The sequence below is a fragment of the Carex rostrata genome, chromosome 8 (genome assembly GCF_964058835.1).
Source record: "Carex rostrata chromosome 8, lpCarRost1.2, whole genome shotgun sequence".
Taxonomy (NCBI): Eukaryota; Viridiplantae; Streptophyta; class Magnoliopsida; order Poales; family Cyperaceae; genus Carex; species Carex rostrata.
The window spans coordinates 8,733,602-8,752,012 of NC_135925.1; the positions used below are offsets into that span (position 1 = coordinate 8,733,602).

Genomic DNA, 18,411 nt, shown 5'->3' on the forward strand with positions numbered 1-18,411 from the left:
GATAGTGAACTAGTCAGAAATATAGAATGCCACTAGCCGACCAGCATGGTGACTCGATACATGACACACAAGACACGATAAGGATATTTAGTAATTCATGTAATTGTATTACATGTCAATTTTCATAAAATAATACAAATAAATTAATAGTAAAATAGGGGATACGGCGTGTTAAAATTTGAATTTTTCAGAATTAGTGGTTATTTGGTTTATTTTTTTATTATGGTATTTTTAAAAATTTCGAGAAATATAGTAGACAGTGGAGCTATGTTAGAAACACAGTAGATAGTGAACTAGTCTGAAATATAGGAGGCCACTAGCCAACCAGCATGATGACTCGATACATGACACACACAAGACAGATAAGGATATTTAGTAATTCATGTAATTGTATTACATGTCAATTTTCATAAAATAATACAAATAAATTAATAGTAAAATATTTAAATGTAGTTTCATCATTCTCTATACGTGTACAAAAGTTATTGTGCCTTTGATATGATATCAGCTAAATGCATAAATTAATGTACAAACTTTTTTAACCGTGGTAGATCGGTGAGGCGAAAAGAGGAAAAATGCATGTGCAATTGGTAGAAAGGTTCTCTGCCGGATCGTTGTTTTGTTTCCAATTCTTTGGCTGTGCGCTTTCAAGATTTGGTCAAAAGGGGCAGCAGGTGCAGGTGCCCCCATCGAGAGAGGTTGTACCGTACGCCAGCGTGACCACTGTATGGCAAGCTAAGTCATGGGCCATCTATTGTCGCCTAATAATAAATATGGAAAAAAAAGGAGAAACCAAAAATGTAAATGGAATTGAAGGATTTTGATCTGTGCAGGATAATATATGCAGCAGTGTGTAGTTCTTTCAATCAATCTCTACATGTCTTTTCGATACCAAGGGAAATGTTCCATCTGTAACTGTTTTATTGGTATGATGGAAAGAACTTTGTTACATCTGAAAAGGAATAAAGTGGGTATTAATATCCCTCGCCGCCTTTGACGTAGAGGCTATATTTGACTGTTTAGAAATTATATTTGTTTAAGGAGGACTGTTCTTGTCTCCACTATTTTTTTATTTTTTAAAATTTGAATAACTGAAAAATTAAAAATTAAAATAAAACCGTTAGATGTGATCTATATTATTTTCTCTATGTGCTTATAAAAAATTATCACACTTTAATTTTGTTTTTATGTGAATCAATAAGTTCAAAAATATACGTCTACAAATCATTCGCATTAGTACGTTTTTATAGGCTCTTGATGACAATCAAAATAAAATTGAAATGTTATAAATTTTTACACGTACATAAATAAAATGATGTAGATCATATCCAATGGTTTTATTTTAACTTTTAAAACTGTTAGATGTGATTTATATTATTTTCTTTATATACTCGTAAAAAATTATCATATTTCGTTTTTGTTTTAATGTAAATCAATTTACATGAAAACAATATTAATAATTTTACATGTGTATAGATAAAATGATTTAGATCATATCCAACGATTTCATTTTTACTTTTAATATTTAAATTTTGAGTTATTCAAGTTTTTTTTAAATGAAGACATTTGAATCCTCATCTGATAATCATACCATGTCGTTATAAATTTTAGTCTCCAAGTACATTTTAATATGGAGCAATCGACTGTTTGTAATTTGAAAACGGAAATAAAAATATGAGACACGAATGAGATATTTCAACCTTCATCTATGTTTTTGTTAGTGTAATAATCTAGAAGTCAATAATACGATAATTTATCATAAAACTTTGTTCATGAATTAGATGTTTAATTATATATCATTTTGTTGCCTTGAGTATTATTGTATTATGGATCATTTCGAGTTCATGACTGGAATTGTGAAACTCCATAATTAAGATGATATACTCTTAAGAAGTCACTAACCGAGGTAATTAGCAGGAACACTAATTAACCGTTACTAGGTTAGTATGTGAATTAAATGATGGTCAAGTTTTACAGACCATAGACAAGGAGTTGTCATTTTAATCACATAGATATATGTTCCAGGAACATGAAATCTGACACACCCCAAATGAAACATTATACGGAATTGTGTTCGTGTCATTAATGCTTTCATTCAGTGTTAAGTTCTAAAGTATGAGGTATTCATTTTTCCTACATAAGAGATGTATCTGTGACTGTTACCTAACGCTATCTGTAAAAAGTAGCTATAACGGTAGCTCTTCGGCATACATAACTTATGTTGAGGAAGTAATGGTTTACCAAAAGTACTATTGTCCCTCGTATTTTGTACGAGCTATAACATCACTGGGCCCCTTGGTAGAGTTAGATTATCTGCATGCGGTATAATTACAAGAGTAATTATACTTGATAATCTGCTCAAGATCAAGAAAAGATTAAGTTAGCAAGGATGACACACATCTACCTTGAAACTGATCTGATAGCTATGTGACAAAAGAACTGACACAAGTAAATTGTTTACTGGATCGTGATATTGTACTGTACAGCATCATCTGTGTAATTGGATGGTCATGATGCGTTTTGCCAGATGCCTCTCATGATTATAGAAGTTAAAACAGTTTTAATTTTATTTACAAACATAACACAGATCCTATTGGGTCACACCATATAGGAGTTAATCGAAGAATCTTATTGTGATTGATTATAAATTGGTTATGATCAATAGTAAGATGGTTATAATTAATTATACGTGTTATAATTAAATTATAAATGTCATATAAGATGACAAGAAAAAACAGCGGTTAATTTATAAACGTACCGAAACAACAACCGCAAGAAATATAATTGTTCAGAATAATTATATGGATATTGATTTCGGCCAAGGACATTTTTGTCTTTTCACATGTCATCCTTATCCGCATGACACGTCATCATCCTTATCCGTATGACACGTCATCAGTCTTATCCGCATGACACGTCATCAATCTTATCCAGATGACACGTCATCATGACATGTCATCATCCTTATCCACCCGAGGGTATTTCGGTCTTTTAGCAACCGACCCTAAACCCTATAAATAGGGGTGGAGGGGTAGAGAGAAAAACCACTAATTCACTCGTATCGTTTCGTGTCGAATCGAATCGGTATTTTCTCTCTTTCTCCGTTTCTCTCCCAAATAGTGTTTCGGTTGAGAAAAGAAAATTATACATAGTTGACGTATAATCTTGCGGGTTGTTGTGAAGTATATTTACGGAATTGGTGAATAGTGTTTTCTCGAATTTCATGGTATTTCAGTTTTGTTTATTTGTGAAACTGAGTAACCAAAAATTCGTGTTTACGGGTTTTCGTCTTTTCCCTGTGAATAGTGTTTTTGTAGAATTCCGCAGTTTACGGTATTTCTGGAAAAAGAAATAAACCGCTCTCTGGTTAGTCCTGGTGGATAACCTATAGAGGCACCATACGTTTGGTGCTCCGAGGAGAATCATTCCCGTGATGTAGCTCTACTCGCTCGGTCTGCATTCCAACTGTGATTTGGAAACAAGGTATTAATATGTTATATTAATCTATTTAATTGGTAAGTAGATTAAAGTTTTATAAATCAATCATGGAGTAGATCTGTAAAAGGATTAAATTGGGTTTTGATGCCGAAGGAATACTGAAGGTGGACCGCCTTGGAAAGTTTCCTGACATACCCTGTTTAATCCTTGCCTTAAGTTAGAAGTAAAATTTTTGTTTTACGTTCTTTCCGCAACTTAAGCCTAAACGGGTTTTGGTTACCCCGAAACCCAATAGTTTTTACTCCTATGTTATATATAAAATAAATAAATATCCAATAAGAAATTTTCTTTTGAGCCAACCTTTGAAGTTTATTTTCATCCCTTGGAATGTGTCCAGTAATTAGTTATTTAACAAAATATTTGTACATGTAGGTCCTGTTCGACCTTCAATTGAGAATGGGTATGAGCACAAAAATTGTACTGAAAAGTATTATTTTTGTGGAAAAAAAATTCAGTTGACAGTAACGCGGCCGAACAGGGTGTAAAATTTAGCTCGTTATTTTAACAATGAGCTAGTTGCTCTGAAAATATAATAAAGAAAAAGGGAAATTAGATTCATGTCACTCCAAAACTTCAAATTTAGAAATATGCCACTCCAAAGTTTTGATTTTGTTAAATGCCACTTCAAATCTCACTTATTAAGATTCATGCCACCAATACAATATGAATTACCAATACAATATGAATATATAATTTTAATTTAACAATTTACATAATAATTGAAGTTACCAAAATAACCTTAATCCAAAACCCTCCTCTCCGCCAGAGCCACCAACAACGACATAAATGCCCAGCGTTCACAAAATGACGCCTCTGAGGTTCTGTAATAAAGAACTAGACTGTTCGATCTCAACAGAATCAAGCACATTCTTCGCTCGGTCAAAGCAAGCGATCTGACTAGAGAAGTGAGACGTGACCAACTTTGTTGTTTGATCTCGCCCATATTCTAATAAATAGGTTAATGACTGCAGCCCAGATCTTCTTTGCGTGCTCAGAGGTCCATAAAGTGATTTTTATTCGTTATATCTCTTTTCAGGAGTTTTATGCTTAATTAAGTACTTGAGTTTCAATTTGTCCCAATTTTGCCTTAAAAAAAGTTTTGATGCGAAGTGTAAGAAACCAGCAAGTACTCGGCAAGTTGGCAGACGACAGCAACTTCTTTCCGACTGGGAAGAGAGGAGACGAAGAAAGGATGCACAAATGAAAAGAACGACGGGTGAGGGTAATGTTTAACCATTTCTTTTGTTCAGATCCAACCCATTAAGGGTGTAGAAATGAAAGGGTGAGGATATTTGTGGAATATACAAAAATACCACTCAAAATACAACAAATTTTATTTATTTTTAATTAGAAATGTATAATAATTTGATGATGGTGGCATGAATCTTAATAAGTGAGATTTGAAGTGGCATTTAACAAAATCAAAACTTTGAGGTGGCATATTTCTAAATTTGAAGTTTTGGGGTGGCATGGATCTAATTTCCCCTAAAGAAAAACATTATCATATGAATATGTGTTTTTAACATTTAACTTTTACGTCTAATAAAAGAAATATTCTTATAAACTTTTAAGTAATTTATATTAACATTTAGTAGCCCACTAACCCACTCAACACCTTAATACTTAGGGCCTATTTGGCTGTCAGGTGAGAACGGAAATGGACTCAGATTCGGATTCAATTTTTAATGGCTGAAATACTATGCGCGTTGGAAAAAAAAATTCACTATGAGTGATTTTTTTTTCCCATAGAGTGGTGATTGAGTGTCAAGAGCAAAGCCGAGCCGAGATTCGATTGCCCATCGAGGCTTGGCCGACTAGGCCACGCAGTCGAATAGGCCCTTATAGAATTATGATTGTTGTCATATTAGTCATGGCCTAGGACTGTACATAATCGCTCAAATTCGTAACTCGCTCGCTTTAATTCGATCATTTACAACTTGAGTCAGTTCCAACCTGAATTGGCTGACTTGTTTAATAAACGAGTTCAGTTTGAGCATTCCCCAACTCGCTCATTAACAACTCGAGTTACACAAAATTCATCACAATAAATCTCATGTCTTTCTAAATGACTTCTAAGCTGTCATTTGGAGTTTTTTTTTGTTTTGTTAGTTATTTTGTTAATTATGTTTAAAGTGTTTGTGTTTAGATAAACTCTCACTAAATCATTTGAATTGCCTATATTCATATAAACTTTACTTTCCTAGTATATAACTATAACTAAGAAAATTAACTGGTCAAATGAGTTGTGAGCCAACTCGAGTTGATAATAAGCTGAATTTGAGTTAGCTTTACTGCTCATTATTGGCATCCCAACTTGAGTTGACTCACTCATTTATTAAATGAGCTGAGCATGAGTTGAAGATAACTTGCTCAAACTTGGCTCATTTATAGCCCGGATCATGGGAGTAACAATCACTGTAATTTTGTACAATTAGGGAGCATACCTTCGGAATTACAACTGTAAAAGCGTTAAAAATAATTATTTAAAAAATAAATAGCTGAGCATTTTCAAAAGTAATATTTTCAGAGCAAATTAAATGGTCTCTTGAAGTATTACTTGTTTATCATTTTGATCCTTATATATTTAAAAATATAGTAGAACTAGGGTGTTCTTAAGCTCACCAAAGTGTTTGGTGAGCTTAACTCTAAAATCCATCAAATCTGTTTCAAATGACGAATCAGAACCGTTGAAAACTGCCTACCTTTCGAGTGACAAGTCTATATGTGAAAATTTTAAACATTCGAATTAATTCAGTATAAAGTCAAACGGTCAAAAAACGTTCAAAAAATGAATGCACTAAAATTAATTTATTAACCTTCCAATTTTGACCGATTGACTTTATACTCAACTAATTTGAATGTTGAAATTTTTTACATGTAGACGCATCACATGTAAAATAGGCGGGTTCAACGATTCGGATTCGTCATTTGAAACCGATTTAATGGGTTTTGAAGTTTAGCTCACCAAACACTTTGGTGAGCTTAAGAACACCCTAGTTCTACTCTTAAAAATATATTGCTTCCTGAAATATTTTTTCTGAACGGTTTGTTGCAAGTAAAAGTGATTAATGGAAATTTTGATTAAGGTAAAACTTGAAAAAAAAAATACAAACACGATAAAAAGTGTAATAAGCTCAAGGACAATTTCGTCATTAATAAGAATTGGGAGTTCGGAGAGAAATGACGCGGGAGTACGGGACAAGATGCCAGATCTGGAAATAAATCTGCTACGAATCTAATGTATCGTAGAAACCTGCTTTTCTAAATTCAACCACTCATTTATTTAGAGATTTGTGCATGAAAACCAATTATTTTTGGAATTCGTGCATTCTAAAATATTGGTCCTACAATTCTTGTTGGAATCGTAGCAGATTTATTTCCTGCCAGATCTCTCTCTAATGTTTTCTCTTTTTAGTTTTAGCTACTTTTTAATCAAATTTATTTGCTAATTATTATAGCAGACTCATTATGAGTAGAACTAGGGTGTTCTTAATTCTTGATAAATTCAAGTCTAAAATCCGTCAAATTGATTTCAAATTATAAATCCGAACCGTTAGTACCCGCATATCTTAATTCAAATTAATTTAGTATAAAGTCAAACGGTCAAAATTATAAGCTTAATAAATTAATTATGATGCATTCATTTTTTTTAACGTTTTTGACTGTTTGACTTTATACTAAATTAATTCAAATTTTTAAAATTTTCACATGTAGACGCATCATTCCTAAGGTAAGCGGATTTCAACGGTTCAGATTCGTCATTTGAAGTCAATTTGACGGGTTTTAGATTTGAGTTCACTAAATGCATCATTCGTAAGGTAGACGGATTTCAACGATTCAGATTCATCATCTGAAGCCGATTTGACGAATTTTAGATTATCTCTTGATGAACTTAAGAACACCCTAGTTCTACTCGACTGATTATATCTAGATCTCATCAGATACGAACAAATTCTCATTTAGTTTAGCTCATTTTACTTCGGCTCCTGCTCTACAGGTGTATCAAGCACAGCTCTACATGACTACATCTCAATCGAAGTAAGAAAGGTTAAGTTGAAGGGCCCAAAATGCAATTTTTGTTGAATTAGAGAGTTCCATATTGTATAAAGCCTGCAGTTTTGCATAAATAAAGTTATATTTGTTTTTATCATCTTATACTAAATATTATGATAAATTTTCTCTGCCGTATCCTCTGCATTAACTCAAAAAGGAATTTTTGAGTTAATGCATGTAGATCATCCAATTAGCTTTAAGATTTGTGTGAATTAAATTCGTACTAATATTAAAGACCTATATTTTAGACCGAGACCAAATGAACTCGGTTTATAATTGGACGATGGTCAGTATGTATTAACTCAAAAGATACTCTTTTAAATTAATGCAGACGATGCGGACTCCCAAAAACTAGGGTTGTCCGATGTAAATTCAAGATCTGAAACGAGGATCATCAAATGCACACAAAAAGACAAAAGAGCCTCTCTGACTTTTCCTTACCAATTTATCGAAAATTCAACACTTAATTTGTGGTCCGGCCCATCGATCCGAGATCTGAAACGGCACCCAATTTTCCGAATTTCTCATCAACTGATTTATTTCTTCTCTTCGAACTTCAAAAATTATTATTTCTTTTCTGATTCAACAGTGTATTTCAGTGGTCTTCCCGGCTGCCCCTATGTGACCTCTACGTATAAACACGTCAACCAAAATTCCGGACTAGAATTTAGTTACTGTTTTCTTTTCAGAAAATTTACCAAAATAATTGTATTTCATTTGTCAGAGGGAAAACGCAAAGTTAAATGTGTACACTGTACAGTGACACCAATGTGCAATGGTTTGCTCTTACCAGACTTATTTCAGACCTGTTTGGAGCTGTTCAAGTGAGCCCCCCTGCCCCTCCAATCAAATTCAAATTTCATCTCCCCTGAAGATTTGAATTATTTAATGAGTGAATCAAAACAAATTGATGTAAATGAGAAAGGCAAAACACATGGACAGTACTGGCGATTAGTGGTCCAGTAAAAGTAAGCTTTTGGATGCCAGGTGACCCAGTGGCATATATGAACTTTGATCAGATTTCTCTCTCCATGGATAGACCCAGTGGCATATATGAACAAGCATTTTTACCACCGCTCCAGTTTATGCGCATTTATTTCTTGACCTTCCTTTGGTAAACATTTTTCTTTTGGGGTACTTCAATAGGTCAAGCTAAGCATTGTCTCATTTTTAGCAACACAATAGGAATACATAAAATAAATTTAACAGGTAGTGCATATTTATAACATGACGATTGCTGATACTAGTAGCGATGTAGCACATACTTGTAAGATGATCATATATAATAGAGTAGAACTAGGGTGTTCCTAAGTTCACCGAGTTTTCTGAACTCAACTCTAGAATCTATCGAATTGGTTTCAAACGACGAATTCAAACAGTTGAAATCATTTTACTTTACGAGTGATGCGTCTACATGCAGAAAATTTAAAATTTAAAATTTAAAATTAATTTTGTATAGAGTTAAGTGGTCAAAAGACGTCCAAAAAATGAATGTATTAAAATTAATTTATAAACTTTTTAATTTTGACCACTTAACTTTATACAATTAATTTGAAATTTTAAAATTTTCACATAAAGACACATCACTTGTAAGATAAAATGATTTCAACATTTTGCAATTTAAATGATTTTATAGTTGAGTTCACAGGAGGGCTTGACTTAGGAACACCCTAGTTCTACTCTATATATATATAGGATGAGATTCAATCGTTAAAGAAATAGAGCAAAATTATCATATTTGGATTAGGGTACGAGACGGATGGCAATGAATAGCTAGTGTGAAATGAGTGATAATTTTTTGCTTAATAAATAGTACGAATGTTGTTTAAAACTTTAAATTGCATATATAATTTAAAATAGTATTAAACTATTAATTTAACATAATAGCAATGCTATTTCAGAGGTAAAAGAATGATATCTGAATGAGAATAACGAGAGAATGTGTCAGATACAGTGCATATAGACATGTAGTACAGACTAGCTTTAGAAACAGGGTTTTTTGTTGGAGAGCTTGACCAGGGTGCCAAATGTGACGTGTTAGTCAACTTGACAAAGTTGGTGCCTGCAATAAGTATATCAACCACATATCCCAATGTTAGCAAATTTATTATTCCTCAACAAATAATCAGAGTAAAACTAGGGGTGTGACATGCTCACCAAGAAAGTTTGGTGAGCATAACTCCAAAAGTATATCGGATCGACGTCAAATGCTGAATCCAAACCGTTGAAATCCATGTACTTCATGAGTGATGCATATATATGCAAAATTTTGAAAGTTTCGAGTTTATTTGCTACACGGTCAAGTGGTCAAAGAAATAATAAAAATTGAATATATAAAATAATTTATAAATTAACTTATAAAATGTTCATTTCTTTGACCACTTGACCGTGTAGCAAATAAACTCGAAACTTTCAAAATTTTGAATGTATATGCATCACTCATGAAGTGCATGGATTTCAACGGTTTGGATTCAGCATTTGACGTCGATCCGATATACTTTTGGAGTTATGCTCACCAAACTTTCTTGGTGAGCATGTCACACCCTAGCTTTACTCAAATAATCATGTATGAAAGAGATAATGTATGTCCTAATACCAATGATACAAGTAAAAGAGAAGCGTACGTGTCATATGATTAAATAATAGATGATGCATGTGATGACACCTATTATATATTGGTTAAGCATTACATCAACCAAATCTGTCACAAGGTACCAATGTAACCAAGTAGACCCACCGTCGGGACAGTTCAAGCTCATATGTTGATAATGATACGTACCATAAATTATTTGTGAGGAAATTTTTTGAGTTTCTCATCTCTTTTTTTGTCGATTGCTAAGCATGTGCTACTCAATGCAACACGAGCGCATGCTGAAATAAAGAATGGAGAGAGATCGATCCATTAATTTAGCCACTTTGCGTCTTTGCCCCAGTCTAGATTATTAAACATAATTAAGAGATCGCCCCCGTCTACAAACAAATGAACAATTGCTATCGTGCAGCTGATTTGTTCGAAAAGACCAAAGAACATGGTGGCGTGAGCTAGAAAGGCCCCTTTTCCTTATCCAACTTCATTTCCACAAAATGTATAACGTAATTTCGTTAAATTTAAACATAATAGAAATTTAGATTCAGACGTCATTTTTCTTATCGTTTCCCGCTTGGTCGTGCTTGGTAACAGTATTTAGTATAAAGTTTAAAGTCTTTATTAGCAAAAGAGCATAAATGAAGGCAAGAGCTCTCTCATTTATAGTACACTGAGAGGATGACTTCATCATCCTTATTTCGTAGCTATCTTTTGTCCCAATTCGGTGACAACTTGGCACGGTGAGATAGTTTTTTTTTTATAATCTTGATAGGAGCTATCAAGATCACGGTGAGATAGTTAGATGTCCCCTAGTAGGCTTGGGAGGCCCAAATAACCTTGTTTGAGCCCAAACTAATTTATTGTTGTTTCGAATTAGGGCTTGGGCCCTACCTCTAATTCTGCAATCCTTTCTCTATTGGTTACACAAATTATACTAGGCTTTTCATTTATTATTTTAATAATAAAAAAGAAGTTTGTAATTAACCAAAACATTTGGTTACGTTTCTAATCTATCAAAAGGTAAATGTAATTTTTATGAAAATTTGAAAATCTTGTTCAGATCTTTTATTATATATTGACATTGCTAATGCTACTTGTACTTGATGAAAAGTTTTCTGTACACCGCAAATTAAAGAAGAGGTTTAGTTTGTTCTCTGAATGAAGCCCTGAATTAAGCCATCGATCAGGATCTAGTGGCATAAACCTCGCTTTCTGTGGCAGAAGGATTTTGTGATGCTAACACTGTCTAGATATAATAGTAGATATCGTACCAATTATAGCCTGAACTAGACGTAATGTTAATCTGTCACTTTTACCATGTTCCACTGTATTTGGTCAGCTTTCAGAATGGATACATTTAGTTACTATTATTCTATTAATTGACCAACTTTCTTTTGGTGAGGAAGAGGAATGGAGGCAAATCATCCTAATTAACAACTTACCAAGCTTGTAGATATGACTACAGAAAAGAAGCCCGGGACAACGTATCTATTACAGTTCAATTTCACAACTGAAAACCTGGTATAACCATATGCTTCAAGCAAATTTCGTGTCAGATGAAATATAAAATGCTGCAGTTCATGATAATTGGGCTTTTCTCTCTGTTCCACATACCAAATGTATGTACTGAATCGAATGCTTCAGACCTCAGAAGTAGTAGCCATTATTGGTCATCTCAATTTGCCAGATATCCAGCAGCAAAGCCAATCATTTTTTATTAAAGGGATCCGGTGCACCCAGCATCTAATAGTCTCGAGAATTGAACTGGCGCCTCTCTGAAGAGAGATGAGGGCTTGTGCCACTGCACTAAGCCCATGGTTCTGCGAAACCAATCATTAATCTGTAAAAAATTAGGAGTCTCTTCTATGCATTTTTAAGTTATTACTCGGAAGAATTGAAGACTCTAAACTACATAGAAAAAAAGCTTTTGAAAGAGGAAAAGAGAGGAACGACAGGCATGAAAAAACTCCTTAGTCTGTGATTTATTTACAGTAATGACTCGTAACAACTGTCATTATAATTATTGCTTATTTTATGTTGCTTTTTTGTGCCGCAAAAAAGTTCCTATATGTGAAAAAAAAAAAAGTCGCCAAGAGGAGTCCATCCATGGCAAATAACTAACTTGTCCATATTACTTCTGCAAAAATTATAAGAAACTTTCACGAATGATTCTTTGAGCTCCATCCACCAGCATCTTCACGACTTGACTAGCTGGTAGAATCTCCTTAATAAGCCCGACCCCTTGACCCGCATACATAGCCATGCTCTCTATATCACCTGTAGTTGTTGCATTTGGAACTGTAATAGCATACTGCCGAATTTCTTTAGGCTGAAAATTTCGCAAGAAATTAATTTGCATAGGTACTAAACTTGATCAGTAAGGGAAAATAATTTGAACACACAAAAAGTGACTGATGTGCTAAACATCAGTACTCACAACATTTACTAATAACAGCAAAGTATCTCACTAGCAGATAGGAACAGACTGCACAGTACCAGAGCTGCTAATGGAATTCCAGGTTTCCATAGTTCTTATGGTAATTAAATATCTAAACCAAGAATAAATTCCATATTTATTATTCTTCACATACCTCACCATGAATAACAGAGTGGCCAATGATGGGCTGATTCACCTCACTTATTTCTTCTGGAAGGTTTCGCCATTCACAAAAGAAAGGAGTTTGCAAGACTCGGTATGGTGCATCAGGCCACCTGGCACGACCAAACACATTTGTGTGGTCGGTTCTATCCATCTCAACCAACTTCTGCTTATATAAGGGATGAGCAAAGCTCTCTGGAGTTGCGAGGAATCTGCATCAGAATTCAAAAGTCTAATAACAGGAGTACCAACAAGAATCTCTCTAAAAATATTTAAAAGTGAGGAAAAACAGTAAAATTGAAGGAAAAATATACTGAAATTTGGGATAAAAATCTCAGGACAAAAATTGCAAATTTGGAAGTAGCAATTAGGATTGACTGCTAATGACTGCATAGAAAATGACCTAAAGACCGCAATTTCTACGAACAAGTCCAAAAAAGTAATATTGGTTAACAAACATAACCTATTGGTAGAAAAAAAGATTATATAATAAATAAGTAAGGGTATTATGAAGGTAAAGGTGGTTTTTCAATATGAAGACCACAGATTTCTCCAACTAAAATTTTTTAATCTTCCAAGAGAACACGGCCACTTTTATTAATATGCCCCCAAAAAAGTTAATTTTAAAAATAATCCCGCATTGGGTTTTTTTTTCATAAATGCCCCGATTGCTGGGCCCACGGGAGGCCCAAAAAAGCCACCAGACCGCTCCCTGCAGAGGCGGGCCACACCCCTATCAGACTGCCCCCTGGAGGGGCGGGCCACACCTCTAGGCTCTAGCAGACTGCCCGGGCCAGGGGCGGTCCATTAGAGACTAGACCGCCTGTGGTCCGGGCGGTCCTCTTTTTTATTTTTTATTTTGAGAATCTTAATGATTTTATGAAGAAAATGAATATTGCCCTTGAATGCAACTGGGTTAGATGGATCAAAGTAAAAATTAAACAGGACCTGCCAGTATTAATTAAAAAAAATTGTTAGAAATGGATTATTTAAATTTTCAATGGTAGATCTCTCTCGTTGTAATTATCGGGTTCGGTCAACCTTATTTTCAAATTAAGCTGATCTCATCTTTACAAATAGCACGAGTATAACATGGATTATTTAAATTTTCAATGGTAGATCTATCTCGTTGTAATTATCGAGTTCGGTCAACCTTATTTTCAAATTAAGCTGATCTCATCTTTACAAATAGCACGAGTATAACATGCGATCTATTTGACGAACATATGCATAATCTTGTGTTATTTGTTAATTTGAACCAGACATAAAACATATCAAGAAAGCTACCATTCTACAATAGAAAAAAGGGCTTGTTGCTTCTTGTAGTATAACATTTGATTAAATGACTCCCAAAAATATTGTAAGATACCTTACACTTTAATTTTGATCAAGTAACGAAAAAACTAATTTATTTTAAAAAAATTCTTTAGTACATGATTCACAAATAGTAATGTACTTCCAAAAACTTTTGAGAATAAAGATATTTTTTTAGAAGAAGAAATAATGATACTTTAAATCAGTGTTGTAAAAAGCGACTGTTTAGACTGATTAACCGGCTGATCATTAGTCGTTGGCGGCAATCAAACTGTCACAGATTTTCCTGACTAATCGGCCAATTATTTATGATTATGACCGATTAATCGCTTGGCAGTACCAGTTCGTCCAACAAGCGCATACCATTATTACAACTTAAACTTCGAATAACAAAAATGAGTTTATAAAAAAAATGAGTTTATATATACATATATATATACATGTATTATATATACCATTATTACAACTTAAACTTAAACTTAAACTTAATTATATGTACATGTATTATATTATATATACATGTACATGTATTATATTATATATACATGTACATGTATTATATTATATATACATGTACATGTATTACATTATATATACATGTACATATATTACATTATATATACATATAATATAAAAAAAATGAGTTTATAAAAAAAAAACCCATATGACGTTTATAAAAAAAATACCGATCGTTGTATACCTACCGAAAACTTAAACTGAATTTTTGAGGCACTAAACGACGTTTTTTTTTAAATTATGATGCTTTCAATACTCAGGGGTGACTCTCTGGGTGATATTCGGATCCGTCTCGTCTCTCCCTTTTCGAAAAGTGGTCATATACGCAAATTCAACTTTCCTATCCAAAGTTATGGATATTTAAAGTTTTTTGAAAAACCGAACTTTGGAAATTCATAACTAATTATAGAAAAATCCAAATAAATTGAAATTTATGTCAATTATATGTATTTTTGAATGCTCTACATGGTAGTGTAATCACTTTTGCAGTTTGATTATTGTATTAGTCCAGACTTGCTGATTTACCAGAAGAGGTCAAATTTGATGTTTTTAGTGCTTGGCTGCTGAGTTTGGACTTGGTACCATACCATATGTCAGTCTATGGTGTATTGTGCATGAATATAGATTTAATTTGAGATTTAAATATATTTTAGTAGCTCTAAACTACTGTTTTAGTATCAGAAATAAAGAGAAGAAGATTAACAAGCTGTCAGAGATTGAAAATTTTTGAATCAATGCCAAGTCCTTAATTAGTGTTATCTTTAAACTTGTGATATCCAATTGACAAACCAAATCAAAGTTATCGGTCTGGTGGCCTTTTTGGGCCGTTCGTGGGCTCAGCGATCGGGACATTTATGAAAAAAAAACCCAATACAGAGTTATTTTTAAAATTAACTTTTTTTTTAGGGTATTAATAAAAATGGCCGAAAAGAACACGAATATTTCTATATATTCTGCTGCAACAAGTATGACTGTATGAGCTACCTTGTTCCAAGACAGACACCGTGGGCCCCCAGGGCAAGAGCAGAAACATAGCCGCGTGCATCTACAATACCGCCTGCAGCAATTACTGAGGTGCCACAATCAGAGACAAGATCTACTACCCTTGGGAGCAATGCCATCAATCCCTCCTAAACAGTCAATTCAAATAAAGGGAAAGAGAGAGGTTAAGTTGTTGAACCCCCTATAACACTTGCATCTTCCTAAACACTACACTCCATCATGCTAAAAAAGTGCCACGTATTAAAATCAATCTGTCTGCATCATAACAATTTGGTTGCAAATCCAGGTAGTCGTGATACAATACATTGCTTGTACTAGATAATTTTTTTATTGAAAATGGATATTTATCAATACTGACTCATGACAGGATAAAACTTGAGGTTCTCAAAGAGAAATTAGATTCTTAAAACTTAACACCTGTCCAATCGCATGACCACCAGCCTCACGGCCTTGAACAATTATGCTGTCAACACCAGCTTTCTTGGCTTTCTCTGCTTCTTCATAGCTTCCAATCTGCAAAAATAAAAAAATATATATAAATGTATTGCATAAATATCAAATTTATTTGGTGATCTCAAATAGCCAATTGCAAATAGTCCTAATGAAAGGCACTTTTCCGACATAAAGAAGTTCTTTATTTTCTTAATTTTACAATCATGGAAATTGGACTCTAAAGCTTTGAGCCTTCTCCGTTTCATAAAAAAGAATTGTGAAGGATCTACATCTATCACTTCACATTATTGTAGAAGGATGCATTAATGGATGAATTTGAACTCACTTGGTGTAAAACCTTAACCCCAGCATGATGAGCTTGTTCCACAAGTTCTCTTGGAAATTCTCCCCAACAAACTTGAAGTAAGGCAACCTTTTCTTCTAATATGACCTTCAAATTCTTGTCATAGGGAAATGCTAAAACAATTGCCACACCAAAAGGCTTCTCTGTTAAGGATCTCGTTCTTTTAATTAACTCTCTTAAGTAGTCTGGTGATTCCTGCAAAGTATAATTAAGATAAAATATTAGTGAGGATGCCGCAATAAATAGGTACTTCACATACACACTTTATGTCAGATCAGCAGCATTTGGTATTAGTCAAAGGTCAATATAGGAATTAGGTAATTCATTGCAAAATTCAATGGGAATAGCAATTTTATTGTAAGGTACTTAGGTGAATTGGAAGAACAGCTTCTCCAACTGAGATCATCTAAATTTTGTTAAAATTTATGTTCCTATTAACTAAAACCATGAAGATGTTTACAATTAAATACATTCAAATAACTATCACTAATACCAAAGTGTAATGAACTGGAAAGCAATTATTGCTTGATTTATGATTATTACAATTGCACACTTAATGTTCGATAAAATGCTCGGCAGAGATTTCCAAAATTTACCAATACTTTTACATTGCGGACAAGGAGTAAATAGAAACTAGATTGTAAAATGTAAAGGCCTTCATATTACCCAGTCAGGCGCTCGAAGAATTCCAATTGCGCCGGCATTAGCTACGGCAGCGACAAGCTCGGGTCCAGAGATATCAGCTCCAAGTGGGGCCTGTACAATGCCATAATCGAATCCAAGAATGCCCCTCCAACCCATTAATAGTGACTTGAATCAAGTGCAACTGTGCAAGAGGTGCTTTAGTAAGAGCAAACGGAGCTTGGAGGAGAGATATAGAAGGTAATTGGGGAAGTGAAACGTAAGGGAAAACGTCAGTATTATGTTTGTAGCAAAGTTAGAGTGTGATGTGCTCACTAATAGGGTTTGGTGAGCATAACTCCGAAAGTATATCAGATCGACTTCAAATGCCGAATTCAAATCATTGAAATCTATATACTTTATGAGTGATGCATGTACATAAAGTTTCAAATTAATTTGCTACAAGGTCAAGCGGTCAAAAAAATAAAGATTTTATAAGTTATTTTATATATTGAATTTTTATTATTTTTTGACCGCTTGACCTTGTAGCAAATAAATTTGAAATTTTTAAAATTTTGTATGTATATGTATCACTAATGAAGTACATGAATTTCAACAGTTTAGATTTAATTTTTGAAGTCAATTCAATATACTTTTGGAGTTGTGCTCACCAAACTCTAGTTTTGCTCTTATCTTTGTATCTTTGTATCTTTGTATCTTATTGATTAGCAAGAGCTAGGTAGGGAAAGAGCAAACTGCCTACGTACTCCTTTTGTTTGCTTTCGGGGATATTTTAGAACACGACCGAGACCGATGAGGCGATGACTCTTGGATGTTAGTGATGCTCACTGAAAGAAAAGGCCTAATTGAGAGGATTAAAGCCGAAGCTTTAAAAGGCCCGAACAGTACCACTTCTCACAGTTTATCATTTTAGTTCCCAGCTCAAGACCAAGGCCTCATTAAACAGACACAATGTCGACCCATTAATTAATCCCCATAGGCCCGAAGCTCTGAGTTAGTCCTCCAGTCAATTTTGATGTCATTCAAGAAATGCAGTAGAATGCTTCTCTTTTGAGTGAAAATTCGCAGGAGCATAGATAGCGAACGAGACTACCGTACAAATATGAGTAATAAACAATTCAACATACTATAAGAAAAGCATTGATTTATGTTCAGAAATATGCAACATCCATCTCCAATTCAAACAATTGACCCTTCCTCATTATAACTGCCACTGTTTTATTTTTGTTCTTTGAATATTCAAAACTCGTAGGCACAATCACAAAAGCAAAACAACCTCCAAACTCCTAACAATCTTTTTGATCTGCCAAACTAATGTCTAAACATAGGGTAGGTATACGGTATACCCAGTATGCTTCCATCCCGGTATAGTCTTCCCTTGTTTACGAGATAATCGGCCATCTC

At 33.9% G+C, this 18,411-nt stretch overlaps 1 protein-coding gene across 1 annotated transcript; it reads right to left on the bottom strand.

Moving 5' to 3' along the window:
* Positions 1 to 11,999: 11,999 nt before the first annotated feature.
* On the bottom strand, positions 12,000 to 17,279 carry LOC144558223 (uncharacterized). The gene is made up of 6 exons (XM_078307012.1): positions 17,032 to 17,279; positions 16,348 to 16,560; positions 15,987 to 16,082; positions 15,552 to 15,697; positions 12,730 to 12,949; positions 12,000 to 12,467 (listed from the first exon to the last, which is right to left on the bottom strand). Exons 1-6 carry the CDS (start codon positions 17,164 to 17,166, stop codon positions 12,285 to 12,287), a joined length of 993 nt encoding a protein of 330 aa, XP_078163138.1. The 5' UTR covers positions 17,167 to 17,279; the 3' UTR covers positions 12,000 to 12,284.
* Positions 17,280 to 18,411: the final 1,132 nt, after the last annotated feature.

Excerpts from the sequence above, each read along its gene's own strand:
- LOC144558223 (XM_078307012.1), bottom strand. The coding sequence starts at position 17,166 with ATGGGTTGGAGGGGCATTCTTGGATTCGATTATGGCATTGTACAGGCC. Across the intron at positions 15,698-15,986 it reads GTGGTCATGCGATTGGACAG|GAGGGATTGATGGCATTGCT; the intron begins GTGTTAAGTTTT and ends TTGACTGTTTAG. Across the intron at positions 12,950-15,551 it reads GGTGTCTGTCTTGGAACAAG|ATTCCTCGCAACTCCAGAGA; the intron begins GTAGCTCATACA and ends ATTCTGATGCAG.